Source organism: Helicoverpa zea, chromosome 2, assembly GCF_022581195.2.
Source record: "Helicoverpa zea isolate HzStark_Cry1AcR chromosome 2, ilHelZeax1.1, whole genome shotgun sequence".
Taxonomy (NCBI): domain Eukaryota; kingdom Metazoa; phylum Arthropoda; class Insecta; order Lepidoptera; family Noctuidae; genus Helicoverpa; species Helicoverpa zea.
In genome coordinates, this window is record NC_061453.1 from 7,036,162 (window position 1) to 7,057,599 (window position 21,438).

The 21,438-nt window shown below is 37.9% G+C and overlaps 3 protein-coding genes across 3 annotated transcripts; 1 reads left to right on the forward strand and 2 right to left on the reverse strand.

Annotated features, from left to right (window-relative positions):
* Positions 1 to 708: 708 nt before the first annotated feature.
* Positions 709 to 6,096, reverse strand: LOC124640138. Its single transcript, XM_047177805.1, has 11 exons — positions 5,811 to 6,096; positions 5,490 to 5,723; positions 5,005 to 5,202; positions 4,687 to 4,836; positions 4,127 to 4,264; positions 3,706 to 3,926; positions 3,104 to 3,221; positions 2,534 to 2,855; positions 1,570 to 1,713; positions 1,058 to 1,223; positions 709 to 799 (listed from the first exon to the last, which is right to left on the reverse strand). The coding sequence occupies exons 1-8, from the start codon at positions 6,035 to 6,037 to the stop codon at positions 2,597 to 2,599; spliced, it is 1,545 nt and encodes a 514-aa protein (XP_047033761.1). The 5' UTR covers positions 6,038 to 6,096; the 3' UTR covers positions 709 to 799; positions 1,058 to 1,223; positions 1,570 to 1,713; positions 2,534 to 2,596.
* Positions 6,097 to 7,516: 1,420 nt separating this feature from the next.
* LOC124638224 (mitochondrial chaperone BCS1) lies at positions 7,517 to 9,796 on the forward strand. The gene is made up of 7 exons (XM_047175126.1): positions 7,517 to 7,963; positions 8,038 to 8,177; positions 8,273 to 8,485; positions 8,640 to 8,778; positions 9,035 to 9,229; positions 9,315 to 9,458; positions 9,626 to 9,796. Exons 1-7 carry the CDS (start codon positions 7,641 to 7,643, stop codon positions 9,744 to 9,746), a joined length of 1,275 nt encoding a protein of 424 aa, XP_047031082.1. The 5' UTR covers positions 7,517 to 7,640; the 3' UTR covers positions 9,747 to 9,796.
* Positions 9,797 to 9,962: 166 nt separating this feature from the next.
* LOC124638214 lies at positions 9,963 to 17,794 on the reverse strand. The gene is made up of 4 exons (XM_047175115.1): positions 17,473 to 17,794; positions 16,958 to 17,093; positions 16,366 to 16,497; positions 9,963 to 14,556 (listed from the first exon to the last, which is right to left on the reverse strand). The coding sequence occupies exons 2-4, from the start codon at positions 17,078 to 17,080 to the stop codon at positions 12,181 to 12,183; spliced, it is 2,631 nt and encodes an 876-aa protein (XP_047031071.1). The 5' UTR covers positions 17,081 to 17,093; positions 17,473 to 17,794; the 3' UTR covers positions 9,963 to 12,180.
* Between the last annotated feature and the right edge of the window lie 3,644 nt (positions 17,795 to 21,438).

Consider the following 21,438-nt stretch of genomic DNA (forward strand, 5'->3'; position numbering starts at 1 on the left):
TTTCATTATTTCCGTCTTATTTTGGTCGACATTATGCGAACCAATATTATTTTTTAAAATTCCCCACACATTTTGTTTACATTATTACACTAGATTATACGTTTTTTGTGTGATCAAGTGGAGATCAAAGGGGGAGGCCTATGTTCAGCAATGGACGTCCTATGGCTGAGATGATGATGATGATGATGATGATGATACGTTTTTTTACATTCTTAGTCCACACTTTTATTTATTGTCCGCGTACCCCGAGCTAGAAAATATGTAAGGAGTATTTAATTCATCTTAGATATTTCACCTCATTTATTTCTTAGATATTGTCAATATCAATTTGAAAAGACGTATGAGAAAATAATGAAAAACTATATTTAGGTAATAATAAAAAGCTTTGAATGTTGTTTAATTTTTTGAAACGCTTTACCTGACTCCTTAATAATTTCTTCGTGAATAACTAGTATTTTCGTAAACGACTGTACCCATAACAAAAAGCGATAAGAACACGTCATGCTCGGACGACGTCACTGTCACACGAATGAAAGTTGTATATTTACAAGCCGACGCACACATAGGGCCGCGCGCAAATCTGAGTTGAACTATCTATACTAAGTACTTATTGACTAAAAGATGAAATATATTAAAGAAAGGATGGTGAACTAACAGTAAAGTTGCCAATAGCAAGTACAAGGCGGGAGGAGTTGAAGAGGTAGACGTGTCTGGCAGTAGCCTCGCTGAAGTCGCAGATATTGAATAGCGCGGGGCCCACGTACTGTCCCAGGTAGCGTAGGGCCACGCGGTCTTGCGCCTGACAACACATTTGGTAAGCTGGTGTCATGTAGTCTATGAACATTTGACATGGAAGAATGTTTTTAAACCCAATTGAGTCATCAAGCTCATGTTGATTTAGAAATGTAATCTTAAAACATTTGTTTGTCTCGAAAAGTTATTATGTTAAGTATATTAGTATAGTATAGTATATTATAAGTATATAAGTATATTTTTTTTTGTATTAAAGCTCATGTAAACTTGTATTTCTCTTACAGAACTCATAGCTTATGGATACCTCATCGTCCTGAACTTCAATGAGTCGTTGAAACTCCTGGGCGTCGGAGACGCTGTCGACGGGCTCAGTGGACGGGGGCACCTCGTGATTGACGGGAATGCGACGCGGCTTCGCGTGCTCGATCGGGATCGCGTGAATGAACCGCTTCTTACGCCTCTCTGTATTCCTGGTACCAGGTGAGGTATAAACTTAATTTAATTTAAGTAACTTTAGGTGAAAGTTAATTCTGTTGCTAAATCAGTTTTTTTTAGCCAGTAAGTCTGACACCATCTTCCCAAGGTAGTGGGTTGTCTGGGTTGAGGAGGTCAGATAGACAGTCGTTCCGTGTAAATCACTGGTACTCAGTTGAATCCGGTAAGACTGGAAAAGGCTCTAGAGATGATGACATCATTTTTCTTTTCAACTGTCCTTTGGTTGCCATGGTTATAGTTCCAGTCGTATGAATTGGCTGTGTGTGACCTAGTTTGAATGTATTAATTTTGGTTCCACAAAAATCCACTACAATTCTTTACTTTGGTCCCAATAGTGTAACGTTCGTTACGTGTTTCGTGTTACTCTCGCTGGAGGTAACGGAGTTCAGCACCACAGCCATACGAGGAGCAGCGTGCACCATGTTCTCCCACGATTCATGGTCCAATAGAGTCACGGGTTTCATGCTATAACATAATAGTGAATTGGTCATGTGAATAGCATTAGAATGCACAGTGCATTTCTTTTCTTTCTCTATTTTTAGTTTATTTCTTTTCTTTCTCTAGTAAAAAAACAACGAGAATAAGACAGCTTCAACTTATGGTGGTAAAAATGTTAGGTCAAATTACATGGATTATGAAATTGAATAATTACATAAACATAGAAAATACTTCATATAAAAATAACATATACAGTAGGTATGTTTAATCGGAGTTTTACAATTTAAAGATTCATGCAGTATGTATCGGTGTAAAGGAAATACACGATTACAAGAGTAGGCGATCGCCTAGCAATTTGTGCTCTAGCTTGCAATGTAAAACAATTTAGCTGTATAGGGTAACAAATCATGTGTTAATGTCCGTGATTGTAAGCGATTCTGTCTCATTCCCTGTGGGCGTAGAATTAGTTGACGCAACCTCCCATTATTGAGGAAAACAATTGAAAAACAATACCTACTTGTAAGTTGTCACAGCTTGTGTTTTATATACTTTTTGTAATTTCAGTTTCAAAATTGCTAATAAGATATATCTTTTTTCATTTAATAAACACATCATTATTTGTTACTAACTGTTTTCCTGCGGTTTCACCCGCTTCCCAAGGTAATTACTGCCCGTACCGGGAGCGTAACTTACCAATTTTGTACGAATAAATATGATTCCTCAAAACTGTTTTCTGAGTCTTTGAGACCTAAATTTTTAAACATTCGAGCTAATATTTAAGAATGTAGGTACATTGTTATAATGTTAGTAGGATATATTAGGATATAGTAGTGGGTACGTGACATACGTTTCAGATGTAGTTTTTATTTTGCCACTATCTTCTGAAGTTATTTCTGGGAAGCCACTTGCGTTACGATATGCATTCCTCTGCTGCGTAGCTGTAAACATGCATAAGACGATTTTGACTTTCATCGCCATTTTTTGAGAATGATACAATACTGGTACAATGAATACCGTTAAGGATGATTTGGTCGACATCTAAAACAGGGGGCAGTAAAGTTACATAATCATTGATACTCGTAGTCATGTCTAAAGTGATCGATTTATTATCTTCGTGCGTCATTCTCTCGAATGCTGATGAGTCTTCAATCTCTTCGAAATAATTTGTCCTGGAAAATAAGTTTCATTTTTTAAATAGGTACATATTAACAGTTGCATAATAACATAAATAAATGATAATGATTATTAATAAAGAATGTTTTATTTTTTCTGCTTTTTATTTCACAAATGCCTATAAAATTACCCTACCAAGCAGAAGAAGACTCAATAGTTACTAACAGAAACATGTCTTCAAAAACGTTCTATTTGCCACAAAAGGAATTAATAAGAGTGCCAACTTAACCATATCGGAAAATACCTGTAACTGGCTGAAGGCTGCCTCCATGTTATGGAGCCTGTTTGGTACATTATGGTGGCAGGCCGAGGCGTACTGGTGACTCGTCGAGTGTACCATGAAGCATTTGGCACTAAGTTAACTGAACAATATAAAGTTACACTTCTTTGATACATATTTTCAGTCTCAAAGATGGAGCGCTTGTGAACTGGATATAAAAGTTAAGCGTGTTCGTTGTTGACACCTTCTGTTTCTAAGAAGTTTATGCTTTATTTAGATACATTTCCATGTAGTGCCTAATTAATTAACAGTTAAGAGATAGGTACGCAATAGCACGAATACATGGAACTGCCACAGAGCCAGATGAGTAAGGTGTCAGTGAATCTTACAAGTCGAGACTGACTGTATTAATTAAAAAAACATTCGAGTTATGAATGAATCTTGCATGCTGTATGTATCATGAACTTCGTGTCAATGAACAGACTCAAGTATATGTATCTATATGTAATTATCCCTTCAACAAAAAAGTAAGGGGATTGATAAGTCTATTGCATGTCGTCAGCTATTTCTAATAATAAATAATCATCACCAAAATAACTGACTGATACAATTAATTAGCAACTAACCATTTTCATTATGCCCAATCTTAGCAAGCCCCTGCAGTAGATTCGCCAGATTTTCATCAACTTTCTTATTTGGAACATCGTCTTTAGTTTTGCTGAGATTTTTCAAGATGGCGTTCACTTCGTCCCAAGAATGTGTAGTATGTTTTGTCTGTATGTCATTTGATGTAGGGAAAATGTCGCTTGGTCCCTGCGAGTCCATTGGAAATTGGACATACGGTGGACTGAAATTATAAATCATCTTATTGTAAACGCCTATCACAGACCAGTGCCGGATTTATATTTTTAATGAGTGTAGGCTACTTTAATTCCGCCGCCCCATGTAAAAACCTTATAAATAATAATTTTCCATATTTGTAAATTCGGCCAAGGGGACCTTGTTTTTTTACTTTTATCGCTAGAATTATGGAATTAGAATAATTACGTTTCATAGAATTTCTTGACTTCTTTTTCACGTAGCAAATTCTTGTTTTTCTTGAAATCGAGTCTGCTGTTAACATTGAATTTATAGTGGTTAAGTGGTTTGCTCTTGACAGGTAACTGCAGTAGCGGAAATTTCATGCTGAAATAATAATAAAAGTGAAAGTGATTCTACAAGGCCGGAAGTACCTAACCCAGGGCGTGATCAAGCCCTTAAAGTATGTTGTGGGAGCATCAATCCTTAAATTAAAAAATAATTTATAAAATCACATACCTACATTCACATTGATTATATTTAAGTGGCGTGCACTTGGAGAGGCCTATGTCCAGCAGTGGACTGCGATAGGCTGATGATGATGATATTTAAGTACCTACATGAGAGAGTAGGTACATAGAAAAGTACCTATATGAAGGAGTATATGTGGAAGTATTCAACAGTTATAAAAGTAGAAATAAATATGACTTCAAAAATAAATTAGGGTTGTGGGCATATCACATTGCCCGCTATGGTATATCCGCCGAGGCTTAACTTTTTTTAAATGTTTAGAGTAAGTAAATAAGCACCTAGGATCTGATTTATACAGCAGGTCAGCATTGAAGTCCACCTCGTACCGAGGAGCGGCTGCTTCCTCCGTCGTGCGCCGAGCATTCACCACATCTGCCAACGAGAATTGAACTAGCGGCAGAATTTTGGTCTTGTAACTCACGCCGGGCCTAAAAAATCAATTATTGGATTAATCAATGACAAGGATCACTTGGTTTCGTTTCTGATATGGTTCACTAAAACTACCTGTTGAAATGAGTACCTATGGGTTTTTCATGAATAATAATTCTTAGAGCAATTTACAGCAACACATAAAAACAAGGTTTGGCAAAAATTACCATGTTTTGACATGAACGCCTTCGTCAAAAGCTTCCAGGGGTTCGAAATCGCTATCTACGGAAATCCTTCCCGGCACCACTGTCGCAGACACATTGAGTATGGGAAACTCAAAGACTATGGTGTCTTGCTGGCTGGTAGATTTCTTCAACGCATCCTTAGAACTCCCGGTAGTGGACCAAGTCCGCCGTTTTGTTGTGCTTTGAGGAGGAAATACATGAGATTAATGTAATCTTAGATTTTTTGGTACCTTAGAAATCTTAAAACTTTTACCTAAACGTCAGCGACAGCTTGAACGTACCAATCTTACAAATATTAAAATTATTTAACAAAAAAAAAATAAACTGAAAACTTCTAGAAAACTGTAATGTTCAAAACATTCTGTAATCCCGCGAAAGATATTTTGACGTAAATAACAGTAAGTACCTATCTATATACAATATTTAAGATTAATAAGGCTATAGTATTGACTAGACTATTTCTTTACCGTTTAGTAGTAGTTTTGGTTGTAGTAGTTTGAGTGGTTTTCAATGTATACGGGATTTCGTCACTGGTTGGTTCCATCTTCATCACACTATCCGGCAACGCCCCCCAGTACCCACCGAATGTCTCTCCTAACTCGTACACCAGCAGCTGATTACTACTTTCGCGACAAGAATCAATCAAGCTCTGGTCGGACATGAGTTGAATTACCAAAATTATATTACTCCCTGATTCTGTCCTGCCAATGAATTATACAATGTTTAAGTAAAGTTTCATGTGTTAAAATGAAATAAAATTCCGATTGAACTGAAAGCTTCATACAAACCTAATACTAACAAAGCAACTATAAGGCAGTTCCAATCGAGAAAAGTGTAGTATTTGTGAATAGGCTTCGATTACTTGTCTGCCCAGGAACACTGAAGGCATGACACGCCTCCGGCAGTACTCCGACATATCCTTCTGATAGACGAACTTTCGGAGCGCTATAGCTAACTCCGCCTCTTGTTTTACACATAATATCAAAACCAACAACAGTCTTAAGCAGTAAGACATAGTAACGTTTGCTATGTTATTCTATTTCGCCTTTTTGTAGCTGGCGCCGTAGCCCTGTAGATATTCGTTTTATTGACACACTTTTTTTGAAAAGCAACGACTTTATCAATGATTTCTAATTAGGTACCTACTTATTTCTGGCATAAAAATCTCAAATGTTCAATAATGTTTAAAACCACTTAATAAAGCGACTGAATCAAAGTAGGTACCTACTTAAGACTTCTCCTACTTAAGTAAGGTGAATGGGTTGTCCTTGGCTGTTCTTTCGATAAGGAAGAGTGGAGATAAAATAAATATCCTTCAATGGAGGCTTTTCCAAAGTCCAGTTGGTGAACTTTGTATTTAATATTTAAACTTATACCTAATCATACACCTAATATCTGTTTTATAAAGTTGTGGTACCTAATTGAAAGAGTAAGTATAATGTTATATAGTAGGTAGTCGTCTCCCATGCGCTTTTAAACTACTTTGATGTGGTGCGGTGCGGGTCACGCGACCCCTATCATTGTCCCAACCGACGCACGGCGCGCGGCGGCGTCACGCTACTTGGTTTTTTATAACAAATATTGGTGAGGGCAATCGGGTAATCTATAGATTCGCGTGTGATGTACCTACGTAGTAACTTCCTCATTGGTTCAACTGTCGCAAGCGCGGCTGCTAAGCACGAGGTTTCGGGTTTGATTCCCGGGTCGGGCGCCAAATCACTTTGTGGGTTTAGAAAATTTCATAAAGCAGCCCGGAGCCTGGAAGTTGAGGATTGATTCACGTTCAGCACGTAAATGGTAACGTTAATAATGCGCCTGATCTCTAACCGGTCGTGTCGGATTACCTTCCCATCGGGCCTCGGGCTACATAAAGGATAGTGAGTGCACCTGTGTCTGCGCAAATGCTAGTGCACTATAATATTTCCTGCGCAGTTGGCTAATCGCCTTATGTGAGAACAAAATCCGTGGCTGAGAATTAGTACCCACTTCCACGTAGATCGTCCCACTTCTTGGCATAGCCCTTCTCTCACGCAAAGAGAGAAGGATTGAGCGTTCATCACCAAGTTGCATTGGTACAAAACAAACAAACACGAAGTTCATAGTTTGAAACAGCTTTAATGCTATTGTGATAAAACTAATGAAAAAAGTTTCCTTGGCATCATAGGTCACTTCTTCAAATATCATGCACTGAAGAGTATTTTAATAATTATTTAAGTTTATAGTGTAATGCGTTTGAAAGCTATGTATAAGATTAAATCGCTTTATCTTCATGATTGAATATAATCAATATTAGTATTGCAGAGACAAAATAAAATTATTATTTCGCATTTTTTATGAATATTAAAAAAATAAACAACCTAAAACAAAATAAAAAAGGTTTACTAAGGTAAATATGAATATTCTTATAATAATTATATAATATAGCTTTTTCATTCGATTATTGATGATAGCAACATATTTCAACCAGCTGATTGTCAATGTCAAAATCAACAAATAGCTGTCACTGTCAGCGTCAAAAGAGGGCATGGATGGATTAGTTTTATAATGTGAAAACTCGAAACATTTAATTTAAATGAAACTTGCTTCTTTATTTATAATAAACCTGTAATAAAGGAAATATGGCGATCGCGGATTATATCGCGTCATTGTCACAAAATCCATATTTTGGTGCTGGATTTGGTTTGTTTGGTATCGGCGCCGGTGCAGCGTTACTACGAAGAGGTGTGCAGACGTCTATGATACTGTTTCGGAGGCATTGTATGATCACACTTGAAGTCCCGTGTAGAGACAAGTCCTACCAGTGGTTGTTGCAATGGATAACCCACAAGGGTGCTAGACAGACTCAACACTTGAGTGTAGAAACGTCTTTCCAACAAAAAGACACTGGCCAAATAAAAACCAAATACGATTTTATTCCTAGCGTTGGTCAACATTTCTTTAGGTAAGTCGTCGAGATTTCACTCAATACAGAGCAATTTGGTCTCCACCAAAATTTTATCATATAGATAATTTCAGGTATGGTGGCACATGGATAAAAGTTGACCGTACCAGAGAACAGCACACATTAGATCTCCATATGGGAGTGCCATGGGAAACAGTTACCTTAACAGCATTTGGAAGAAATAAGGAATTATATTACAACATCTTAGAAGAAGGTAATGGTATTGCATACCTGTTACATAATAATTGAGGTAGAATTTATGACTTCATTATTTCAAAACTTACATCATTACCACTGTTCCTATTACAGCAAGAACAATGGCTCTAAAACAGCATGAAGGTATGATAGTTATGTACACAGCCATGGGCTCTGAATGGCGTCCATTTGGACATCCTAGAAGAAGACGCCCACTTCACAGCGTAGTGCTACGGGCTGGCTTGGCAGATAAAATTCTAAATGACTGTTTGGACTTCATCAACAACCCAAATTGGTATACTGACAGAGGAATACCATATAGAAGAGGTAAATAGGAAATCTTTTTGAGATTTCACTAAATTAAAATATGCATTACATTTGCAAGCTGGGCTAACTGCTTCCCATACCAAAATGTTGTTTAGCTGTCATGAGCAGGTGTATATAATGTAGCATTTTTCTGATTCTGTTTATCAATTTCCAGGTTACTTGCTGTATGGTCCACCTGGATGTGGGAAATCATCATACATTATGGCTTTAGCAGGAGAATTGGAATATAATATTTGTGTACTTAATTTGTCTGAAAGAGGACTCACTGATGACAGGCTAAACCATCTTTTGAGGTATGTAACCACTAAATTCCTTTTATAAAATAGTTTATTTTTTATTCCAATTCAGCACCAGTTACCATCATGCATTTTATTGCTAAGACGAAATAAGAATTAAAGGCCGCTATAAATAGTACCGTGGTGTACTATAAAAGCATACAATACTAATCCGCATTGTGCCTTTAGTTAGGAATTATAGAGTTCATACTGGCACTGCAGTATTATACCAACATTACAAGAATTATGTTTCTTAAGTACAATTGAATTTCAGTGTTGCACCACAGCAGTCAATAATATTATTAGAGGATGTTGATGCTGCCTTTGTTTCTCGAGAAGATACCACTGCACAAAAGTCCGCATATGAAGGTCTCAATCGTGTAACATTTAGTGGACTTCTCAATTGTCTTGATGGTGTTGCCTCTACTGAAGCCAGAATAGTGTTCATGACTACAAATTATTTAGAGAGGTAGGTAACAGAAGGCAAGCAAGTCTGTTATGATAATAAGCTATGCGTATTGAACATTCACAGTCATAATCCAGATTTTTTTCAGACTGGATCCTGCTTTGATTAGACCAGGCAGAGTTGATATGAAGGAGTTTGTAGGCTATTGTGATCAAGACCAAATAGAGCTGATGTTTTTAAGATTTTATAAAGGAGAAGAAGCACCAGAACACGCAAAAACTTTTGCAAGAAAGTAAGGACAGCTTTTTTATGTATTTCAATTTAACTTTTTCATATACAGTGGGCAGAAGTTTAAAGAAATTTCTACGCTTAACCCACAAGGGTATTTTTGTAACATCCTATGTAAATACACTTGGTTGCAAAAAGTTTTGAGTATGTAACTTTTTATTTTTTTTATAGGGTATTGGAGCATAAGAAAGTGGTGAGCCCTGCCCAAATTCAAGGATACTTTATGTTCCACAAGCATTCACCACCACAAGACGTTTTGTTAGACGTTCCATCCATTTGGACACTGGGATAAAAAATAAACTTTAATAAAGAAATTAGACTTAGGCAATAAGATCCTAAAAACATTGTGTTGTTATTTTTTGTAAGCCTAACCAAGTACATGAACATTCTGAATACATATTATGTATTTCTCATGGTTTGTGAGGAGAATACGTCTTTTATTATGTTGCATTTTCATTCAACTGGTATTCCAACATATACCCAGCCTAGCATACTGTAAAAAAACGCATTTTTAACTTTTCTGAACTTTATTAGGTATCTTTTGACAATATTGTAAATATGTAACTAACTACATTTAGAGATATAGAACAGATAACATAAAACTTAAAGTACCTACTTGTATAACAAGTACCGTATCATAAACATTTAGTTACCACTAATTGTTGCTTCAGCCAAAGGCAACAGTCTATTTTTACAAAACCTAAGTCTGTCACACAATACAAAGGAAACTATAATTTAGTTCTACTGAAAAATAAAAAAGGAAAATTTAGTAAGGGTCTCCCCACATTTATCGACGCGGAATCAGCTAACACCGGTCAAAAAAGCCCCATACCTACGTAAAAAGGAAGGATGCTACTAATACCATTCGCATCGGCTCGGCTCTAACGATGCCAACCGACGGCGAAAGTCGAGTAGATCTTCGATAAATGTGGGGACACCTTAAAACAGATTGCTCAGTCACAAACATGTAAAAAGTAGGTAAGTGCAACAAGAAGTAGAATTTAAAACTACACAACAAGAGCAATGTGCGACATAACAGTTAAAATACTGTTTTTTTAGCACACAGGCCCCCAACTTCAATTCACAACAACACAATTATCAAAAAAACTACTCAGCCCCAGGTTTGAATATTTTTGGCAACTGTAAAAAGACTTATTTACTTGCAGTTAGACTTGCTTCTGATAAACCGTAACAACCATCAACTAAGGATATGAAATTGCCTATCGTCACAAGTCGACATAAACTTAAAACCCGAGTTTCTTTTATCAATAAGGGTACCTACTAACATTCGCTGTTTCATCATTTCGTCCCGAGATAACTGCTTACCCTATCTGGATGGTGATAAAAACTCACATGTCCTTCTGCCGAGTCTAAGCTCTCCCTTTTAATTTTCAGCTTAAGCGGCTTAGCCATTCTTGAATTATAAGTAGCGTAACTAACACGACTTTCTTTTCTATAATCATAGATATCTTATTGTTTCTTTCAATTGCTTATGAAGATATTATGACACATTAAACTAAGACTACTACACTGGTTTGTTTCTTAGAGACAATAAGTATATGAAATAAAAAGCATACATATTAAACTTAACCTATCTAAATAGGTATTATTTATATATGGTATTCAACTTTAGACTAATTAGACTGTTTACGAAAAGGACGAAGGCATCTGTCAAAATGTCTGTACTCTGCGCTCGTGCGATCACTTAGCAAGATTATATGTGTCATTTCATGACAAAAGGTACCTTATGGACTTTGGCGCTTAAGTCATTTGGAGATACAAATTCTACAATCTTGCTTAGACTAAAAAAACATAATGTCGTAAGTGCCAACACCCATAAAGTACCTTTTACCGCGAACTGACACATATTTGTAGTTTCACTACCAACGAAGAACACCAATGGCCTCTCGACAAATGTTCTTGAGCTTGAGGAAGTGATAAAAAACAAAAACACTGAATAGAGTCCTACTCTCCGAATTTCACGCCAAAAGCTGTAATGATCCTTTGGGTACGGAACTCTGAAAAGAGGTTTAGTCGTAAAATTGCTGGACAATCCTTGCTCGCTTCGCTCTCGCCTTTTTGTAAAAGCTTGCTCGCTTCGCTCTCGTGTTTTGGCCTTTTTACCGATCTTCTACTTGATCCGGCACTGATATTTCCCCAAATGATCCTCATAGACCTTATGGCCTAGGCTTCACATCGATAGAACATGGAAACCACATGTCAAGAATAAGAGATATCCTTTACAAAAACCAATAGGAAATTAACTAGGATCCATCCGTTGATAACAAGCCGGGTAACCACTCATAAACAATTCATTGCTTAAAATACGAGGCAACACAACACTATAAGACTCCGTCAGCAAAAGTAGAACAATGTGCGTGCAACGAACCCTAAATAGTGGCTCCTAAAACGGAGGAGATCCACCAACACACTTGTTGAAGCCAAGACATAATGGGAAATAAAAACCTACGCTGAAAGGTCAACCGAACCCTCTAGGGACTGAGCTTAGAGATTGCAGTTATCAAAAGACTAAAAATAAGATGTCTTGGTGGCCCACAAAAACGTAGTACAGGCAAAGGACTTCGCTTCTATTTTGCCTAACCGCACCATGTTTAAATTTAAATAAAGTCTCGCATTTTCAACTGACTAGACCAGGAAACCTAACATTTATTGTATTTTAGTTTTTTTTTTTTTAATACAAAAAAGGACAATCATGCCAAAACAAATTAATTATTTGAATGAACCTTATGACACTTGATCGAATTGAGCAAACAAAAGAAATTGTAAGTATAATCGTACGTTTCTTTACCGAATTTCCTAGCATTTTGTAAAACTTTTTTGCTAACATCTCCACGATATATTTGAAGAAGCTCCCATTGCCAATTTGCGGATATATTATTTATATCCAGGCTATGCTGATTTCTGTCTTTAAACTTCAAACAAAAACTATTCTTAAGACATAAAAACGAGAGACAAAGCATAACCGGTTCTTCTTTTTTATGGTCTTGTTTAAATACAACTTTGAATTTGATAATACTAATAAATTCTTTGGGTAATAATTGACATGAATCCCATAAAATCAAACTGTGCATCTGCAACAAATCTTTGAAATATCTAAAAGGCGAGTCTGTTTTAGTGTTCGGTAAGTCTGTGGAATCCAATATAACATAATCATCATTACTGTTTGATTGTGTAGAACTAGGTATAACTTGATATAGAGATGGAGACCCCGTATTATGAGGTGGCATTTCAACTATTGGTAAGGGTTGGCTGGTGACATGCAGCGACGGTCCCATGTTCGGAACAAAAACATTTACAGAGTGGTTGTGCGGCCACACATTATCAATTTGACTCACCATCATGGTGCTTGTAACAGGCGGTGATTGCTCTTTCATGAGACAATTTAAAGTTCTTTCAGACATCAACTCAGAAGCTGGCTTCACTTTAATTCTTGGTGCGGGTGTATCTGTACTCTTTTGAAGGCCAGATTGTTCCTGGTCCTTATTTGGAACCACAGCTAAAGACGTCGTAGAAGTTATGATAGGCATACAATAATTATCAACATCATTACTAATAGACGATGAATGTGGTTTACTATTTGTTTTATTAGATCTGGATTCATTGCAAGGTCCTAATTTCTTAGGTAATTGTTTAGGATTAGCAACAGGGTTGGCATTCAAAAGTTTTTTCAAATCTGAAGAACTTGCTTTGCTATCAATACTGTATAAAGCTGCTGGTATTGCATCCAATTTTGCTTGGATATCTTTATCTGGCAGATTCGTGTTGTGATTGGCAACCGCGCTAGCAGCTTCTTTTGATGTTGAAGTATCAATAACAGGATATTGATTAGTTTCCACAGTGGTTAAAGATTCAGTGGGGTCATGACCACTTTTTCTACTTGTTGGTACAGACATAGATTCACATGTTTCCGATATCTTAGTCCATCCAGCGTTCTCATCTTTGTTTTTCGGATCACGTAGTTTTGTCAATATGCGAATGTAATTTGTGTCTTTAGAGGATGATGACTGTGGTTTCGCTATCCATACAATTTCAAGGTTTTTGTGTTCCAAATACCTGAGGAGACCAGTACAATTGAAACCCTGTTTATTTATAATCTTTCTTCCAATACTTAACACTTTATGTTTGAGTTGAGATTCTATATTTGTTTGAGTTTCATTTTTTTTGTTGTAGCTTCCATTTGTATGTAACATATCAACATTAGCCGATTCGTTTTTCTTGTGATACGAATTAACACACATGGATATAATACCTTGTACAATTTTATAATCGCTTAGTTTAGCTTCCATTGGTTGTTTAGAGTTTTTGCTGTTGTCTAAGTTGCTATCAGACTCATTATCAGATGAGTCGTCAATACTTATGCACTGATCATTGCATGATGGCCCTTCATTATCATTTGGAGTTGATGCTCGAGAATCATCTTCACAATCAGATAACACTCTGTTGCTGTTACTTTCTATAACAACAGTGTCAATGGAACTTCTAGATATAAAACGCCTTTTTCTGGATGCTGGATTTACTATAATTTCATCATCATCTGAAGATTCTTTACTCTCTACACAGTCTTTTATGATTGGTTCAAATTCATTACTGAAATTGTTAACATCTGGATCACCCTTTGAATAAATTACATAAGAGTATGGACTACCAGGTTCTATAATCCTGTTGCTGTTATAAACGACCATGTTAGCCAGCCCAGTTAAATTGAGTTGATTGTCAATTTTTTTCATTTTCACAGTACATTGTCTGTTGAAAATGTTTCTATACTTTTCCTTTAGAAGAGTATGACAACGCATGTGACTTGACATAGATTGGCTACTTGGCCAAGAAGTATTACATAACTTACACATTACCCACTTTTTGTAGTCCATCTTCCATGGCATTGGAATTTTAGTTTTATGTGGTAACACATGCTTCTTTTTCTTTGATTTTGTAGTATGGGATAATTTCTCAGATTCTTCATCACTAGATGAAGATAGTGTTCTTTTCCTTTTTGGTTTTTTCTTTGTAGAATCATTGGCATGTCCAGGAGCTTGACTTGAACTGACAGTGTCTTGTTGGGACTGAACGCCAATCGTGATTTCCTAAAAAAAGAAAGAAAACATCCTTACTAATATGTTAAATATAGAAGAGGTTATGAGTTTCTTACCTTATACTTTCGGAGACATTAGTGTATGAGTCGAGGGCCATAATGTTTTAAGAATGTTTCAATAGCATTTCACGATACTGCATAAATAACTATCTAACAAGAAAGAAATATTCTTGTAAATAAGTATTTTATTTTAGCTTGGGCAACTTGTCCCTGAGAATCCTGAAATAGATATCACTCTCAACCAGGACTTACAACTTTGTCTACCACTGCGACCAACATCTCCACGCGAATTGTCCAGATTAATATCCACAATGAAATCCAATAAAGCGCCAGGATTTGATTTGATTACTCCTAAAATACTTAAGGAACTGCCCCGCAAGGGACTCGTCTTTCTCACTACCCTCATCAATGCGTCTCTTAGAACCTCATATATACCTGCTCTCTGGAAAATCTCACAAATTGTGATGATACACAAACCAGGAAAGCCGACCGACGAAGCTTCGTCTTACCGCCCTATTAGCCTAACTCCAGTACTATCAAAGCTCTGGGAAAAAGTAGTACTAAATAGGCTGAAACCATACCTTTTGGAAAATAAAATCATCCCAGATCATCAATTTGGTTTTCGTGAGCAACACTCTACCATTGAGCAGGTTCACCGAGTCTACCGCACCATAAGGCAATGCATGGAAAACAAGGAATACTGTTCAGCTGCCTTTCTTGACGTCCAGCAGGCTTTCGATCGTGTATGGCACAAAGGACTACTGTGCAAGATAAAACAACTCTTGCCCCACTCATTTTACACCCTAATGAAATCATACCTTAGTGACAGGTATTTTCAAGTTAAACTGCGTGACGCAAGATCGTCCCTTGTAGCGTGCCTTGCAGGGGTACCCCAAGGCTCCGTTCTGGGCCCAGTATTATACAACATCTTTACCAGTGATCTCCCACAATGTCCTGACGTCTCTGTTGCAACCTTCGCTGATGATGCAGCATTCTTGGCCTGTAACAATGATCCCAAAAAAGCGAGCTGCATATTGCAAAAACAACTTGACCAGACCTACGACTGGCTGAAGAAGTGGCGAATAAGAGCTAGTGCGCCCAAATCGCACCACATTACATTTACGCTCAGACGTGGAGACTGCCCCCCAGTCAACTTGGGTCATGACACTCTACCTCGGTCAAGTTGTGTAAAATACCTAGGATTCTACCTGGATAGGAGACTAACATGGAAAGACCACCTAAGGACAAAAAGGACAGAAATAAACTACCGTTTCAAAAGTCTCCTTTGGCTACTGGGTCGACAATCTGCATTATCACTGAGTAACAAGCTAAGAGTGTACTGCGCCATTATAAAACCAATCTGGACATATGGCATCCAACTGTGGACCTCTGCTAGCAAATCAAACATTATGTGCATACAAAGAGCCCAAAACAATATCTTGAGGGTCATAGCGGCTGCCCCTTGGTATACTCGGAACTCAGAAATCCACCAGTATCTGGAAATGCCAACTGTTCATGAAGAAACCAAACGGTACCTCAACAGATATAAGGAAAGGTTGAGCTCCCATCCAAATCCTCTGTCACAGTCACTACTGGTGCAGAACCATCTAAAGAGACTCAAGAAAGCTGACATTGTGCTGCCTGACTAAATAGAATTGGGCACTGGCCCCATTACTATAAATACCCTTCTAGTATCTCCACGCATCTGATCATAGTCTTAGTAGACTGATAGCAGATCAAAAACACAAAGGAAAAAAAAAAAAAAAATTTTAGCTAAACATGATATATAATGAGAACTTACTTCCTTTTTCAACACCTTCTTTATCAAGTTTGCTTGCTTCTCACAAAATAAGTTTTTTATTGCATGGAAGTTTTTTAATATTTCCTTACATTTTATACATATTAGTTGTGGGAGTCCATCAAATGGCTCAACCTGAAATAATACAAAGTAATAAATAGTTATATATAATTATATCCAAACATTTACAAATGTATAAGCAAAATAATGCTTAGCTCGAAAGTTACTATGAGTCATAAGTTTGAAGTTGCGGTAGCCTAGTGCTCAAAGCCTCAGCCTCTTAGTGAGTGTGTGGATTTGTTTCCAGGACAGGCAAGAACCAATGTCCCCAGTAGGACCCAGGCCAATGCTGATGATCATCCAGCTGTGAGGGTTTTTAAAAAATAAAGCAAGAACCCATGTTACTTTTCAAGTTGTATGTACTTCCTAAGCATATCTTAGATTACTAAGAAGTAAAGGCGAGGAAAAACATCTTGAGGAATATATGGACTGTAAAGTCTGAAATTAACAATCTGCCTTGGAACAAGACTGGTACAGTCATTCAGACCCGTGCCCTGCAGCGGGACGATAAAGAAAGGCTGATGAAGAAGCTTACCTCTATGCCAAAGCAATACTTGATCTGCTGTTGCACACTGGGTACTATCTGGAATTGTCCTAGATCTTCAAGACATAGCCGACAAGTGACAAACAGCTTTGGATCAACTTCTATTGCATCCATCCCTAAAGTGTCCCTGGAAAATATTAAATAAATAAAAATCCAGTAGCCAGTTCAGTCACATAATATCTCTAATAAAGACCTCTTTGGTAGAATCAACAGGTACATAAACAAGCACATCATTCTATCTATTTGGTAAATCTAACCAAAAAAAAACATGTTTGGGATAAAAACATGTTACTTCTTAGAACAATGAGTGTGCATACATAAAAATCAACGAAACAGTAAAAGCAAGGGATGTATCTGAGAAAGTTGTTTAAAACCAGAAAAAAGCATCAGTTATAATACCTACCGTCATCATATTAAATAAATTAACCCCCGAAATAATTTACACAGATTTTGTACAACATTTCAACCTACCCCTAAGACGACCCACTGACCCTATGTTTACTTACCCTTCTCTCAATTCTTGTGCAATTGCAATTATTGCCAAATATTTAATTCATGCCGTTTTATAAGAATGTTTCATTACACCTTTCTGCTGTGTACGTTTAAGCAACTAGGCTAGGCTGGCGGTCCATATAAATTCTACCATTCAAAAATTATTATTAACACACGGTTTTAAAAGTTGCAAATACAAAACAAACAATCCACTGCTGTTACTTTAAAAACGGTACATTTAAATAATAACACAAAACAGTTTTACATGAACGAAAGCAAATGAAAGTCACATCATGGGTACCTTTACTCAACTAACTAGTTTTGTAGATAGAACACAGACCAGACAGGATGCAGCTAGGTTCTGAGCGGCATCTGTTGTGGAATAGCGACACTACCTCAAGATTCCTACTGCCATCTTGCGTAATATAGCAACACTAAAATGGTACGTATCGAATGAGGGTTTTCTCTCCTTTTCTGCCACCAGGTGGCGCCACGTATGCGTCTGGTCCAGCTGTTAAATAGTATGGAACTAGCTTCCGCCCGCGGCTTCGTCCGCGTACAGTTCGGTTATATCGCGTTTCCAAGAGAATCCTTCAAAATTCCGGGATAAAAACTATCCTATGATCTTTCTCGAGGTCAACTCTATCTCTGTACCAAATTTTACTAAAATCAGTTCAATGGTTTAGACGTGAAAGCGTAACAGACAGACAGACAGAGTTACTTTCGCATTTAAAATATTACTAGGGATTGTAGGTACTTGTATTGTAGGACTTATTGTTTAATGAAATTTTGTTATATTGGAAATGTTGTTGATTTTATGGACGACGGTCAGAAAAGAGGTTTCCGAACTAAAAATTGAGCTCAGAAAGGGTGCAAAAGTCACTGGTACTAAGGAAAAGCTCATTGAAAGTTAGATAACGTAATGTACTAGATTTTTTTTACACAGTATGATTTAGTTTTTATCTACTCAACCACAGTTATTTGTGTTTTAGTGAGTTGTAGATGATTAATGTATTTATTCATAGTAGAGATCAGCACTTTGACATGTACCTGGACCTGACGCCTCGGTGCTGCCACCTCGTGGACGCCATTTTAGAAAACCCTCATTCACACGAATTGCGCTTTCATCTGTCATTGCAAGCAGTTTCATTTCCGGAAATGTAACTAGATGGAGCTGTTATAAATGTGGTAATTAGACTTCGTTGTACTGAACTACTTACAACCCGTGCCAATAAAGAATGGGATTAGAAATCGCGACAGCTGTATTCAACTGTCGCTCATGTGCTATAGTGTATGAGCGAGAGGTAAATACAGTTGTCGCGATTTCTAATCCCATTCTTTATCGGCACGGGTAGTACTGTAACAACCCTATCATCCTCACTCGCCGACCGCGGCGCGACTCCAATGGTGGCGAAGGTGGCATCGCGGTCTGTGATGAGGTAGTGACCATAGAGCTGCATCTCAGCATCTCTATGCGCAACCGATCAAGTGCGGCATCGTCCAGTCTGTGATTACTCTTCTGGATAACCCGCACCCGATCCGACAAACGTTAGGGCGAGACGTTGATGGCTGGTTCAAGAACCTGTAACAGAGACAGCATCCTGTCACGGTACGCATAGAGGACATTCCCCCCTCCGTGGACCCGTAATATGCGTGCATGACGATCTCGTTCATTTTTGAGTCCATTTCATGTTTTTTGTTATTTTACTTAAACATACGTTTATGTAGAGAGTAAAATGTATCCTAAATCTAGATCTAGATATACAATAAAGTTAGTGGTTTTTTTGTAAAAGGGAATTTCAAGTTTATTGCCTACCGTGCCGTACCATAAAAGGGCGACAAACTACACACAACTACACGAGGAAACAAATTATGATCGTCTGATCACAATTTTTGGTAAGTGTGTCTATTTCTCAAAACGGATGTAAGCAAGAGTGTCCCGTGCTACTAAGGAGCTGCTTCTCACTGATTTGTTCATAAGGCAACGGGTTCGAAGATCCCGAAAGAGATTTTCAAGATGTTGGATAGACTATGAGAAGGCCTTCGACTCGGTCCTCCATGCAGGGCTCAAGAGGTTACTGGAGTTATGTAAAATAAATACAAATCTGCGTAGGTTTACCTTTTTTGTGTCATACATGGGCCAATGGAGAACAGTTCTTCACCATTCAGAAAGTCGACAAATTGCAGGGACCGGAGATGCTATCAAGATCGAGCGGGGAATATTCCAGGGTGACAGATTGAGTCCACTTTGGTTTTGTTTACCTTTGAACCCTTTCAGCACAATGCTAGAGGGTTCGGGGCTGGGCTAACCTTTGCGGAACCTTTGCGGTTCAGGTCATGTCGCATTTGCTTCTTTGCTTTTTACATGGACGATTTAAAACTGTTTGCCACCACTGATGCTATTGCTACATCTGATGAAGCTACTGAAGGTCACTGAAACTTACAGTAGTTCCATCAGGATGCGATTTTTGGTGTAGACAAATGTGCAGTCACGCATGCAGAGCAATTATGGAATCTGAGAGATTACAACTCTCAGATCCTGAGATCACTCTTTGCAAACGATACCTGCAATTATGGATTTTATGCCATCATCCGGAAGCGCATTGCGTCCATTTTTCGCAGGTTGCGTGACTGCTCCCACCGCATGCTGAGCACATTGTCCGGTAGGTGGAATTACCCATGGCAGCACACTTCTGTGGACATGTCTTACATACTCCGTGCATAGTGTGATGCCCGATTTAAGTGTGGATTTAATTTAGTTTTATTTTATAGAACTATAATTTATAATATTAAGATATTATGGATCCAAGGTCTGATATAAATAAAGTGAGTTGGCGAGTCTCCACCTGCCATTTTTACGTGTATTTATTACATTTTTATCGGCAGGTGCCATAGTTCCCGTAGTTTCCCCATTCCTAGTCCATTAGCATCCCATCCCAATAGCCCTGCCCTAGTAGTTTTATTCCATATTTAGCAATAGTTTAGCACAAAACCGGGGATTGTCCTTGGGTACGTTTCTATAGTGTATACAGGGATAATCGTCGGTTTTGTGTCGCCATTTCATTAAAGTTGTCTCAAAAGGACTTCAGCGTGTTGGCTTCGGCCCCACGTTCGCCTTCCAAAAATCCGGGACTCTGTAGTCCCGTGGTCGGTTAGATAATAATAATTACCTGGGTATGGCAGAAGGGTTAGGCATCAAACACGAAACAATCATTATGAGGTCATTTCTTTGGCCTCCTAAACAAAGTCCTAAAAAAAGTTTCTTATCGGGTGGCAACAAGGTTCGCATCTTTAATATTTGGTTGGATTATGCCAGTTCTGATGTACACCTTCGGCCTACTCAAATGGACTCAAATCAAATCGAACCCCCTTAAAAGGAGAACCGCAGAACGAGTGCATCGCCCACGATGTCGGTGATGAGATTGACATCCTACAGAAATATAGAGGTCGAGCCTGTAAAGCGCTCCGCAACCGTCAGGTGTACAATCTCAGAGAATATTTTTTCAAATTATCTGTGGTGGCAGTGGACTAAGGACTCACCCCGCTATCGTTGGCAAATGAGAACTGGCGCTTACCTGTGACCAATGAACGCTAGGAGGTATGGCTGAGCAAACAAGCAGCTACATGGACGCTTTTTCGGGGCTAGACTTGCTTCCGAATGTTGGCTGCGCTTCGGTGACCTATTTGGGGACGGGACACCGAAGGGTTTGTGAGGAGGTGTCTGTCTCTGGGGCCAACGATACCTTGGACCCTGTCTGTACCCAATATTGGTGGGCAATTATTATTGAATTAGCCGGCGCTGATACTGCAATTACAATAATATATTTTTATTTATTTATAGGCATATTATATACATTTCTAAATATTAAATATAAAAAACATTTAAAAATATAAAAAATAGGTCACGGAAATCGGGCACAGGTTCCAAGGTACCGGTGGTTAGGGTCCCAAAGACGGAAACCTCCTCACAATAAGAATTA

Excerpts from the sequence above, each read along its gene's own strand:
- LOC124640138 (XM_047177805.1), bottom strand. The coding sequence starts at position 6,037 with ATGTCTTACTGCTTAAGACTGTTGTTGGTTTTGATATTATGTGTAAAA. Across the intron at positions 4,265-4,686 it reads CTGTATAAATCAGATCCTAG|CATGAAATTTCCGCTACTGC; the intron begins GTGCTTATTTAC and ends TTATTATTTCAG. Across the intron at positions 2,856-3,103 it reads CAGCCTTCAGCCAGTTACAG|GACAAATTATTTCGAAGAGA; the intron begins GTATTTTCCGAT and ends CTTATTTTCCAG.
- LOC124638224 (XM_047175126.1), top strand. The coding sequence starts at position 7,641 with ATGGCGATCGCGGATTATATCGCGTCATTGTCACAAAATCCATATTTT. Across the intron at positions 8,486-8,639 it reads AGGAATACCATATAGAAGAG|GTTACTTGCTGTATGGTCCA; the intron begins GTAAATAGGAAA and ends ATCAATTTCCAG. Across the intron at positions 9,230-9,314 it reads ACTACAAATTATTTAGAGAG|ACTGGATCCTGCTTTGATTA; the intron begins GTAGGTAACAGA and ends GATTTTTTTCAG.
- LOC124638214 (XM_047175115.1), bottom strand. The coding sequence starts at position 17,080 with ATGGATGCAATAGAAGTTGATCCAAAGCTGTTTGTCACTTGTCGGCTA. Across the intron at positions 16,498-16,957 it reads AGTATTGCTTTGGCATAGAG|GTTGAGCCATTTGATGGACT; the intron begins GTAAGCTTCTTC and ends GTATTATTTCAG. Across the intron at positions 14,557-16,365 it reads AGAAGGTGTTGAAAAAGGAA|GAAATCACGATTGGCGTTCA; the intron begins GTAAGTTCTCAT and ends TTCTTTTTTTAG.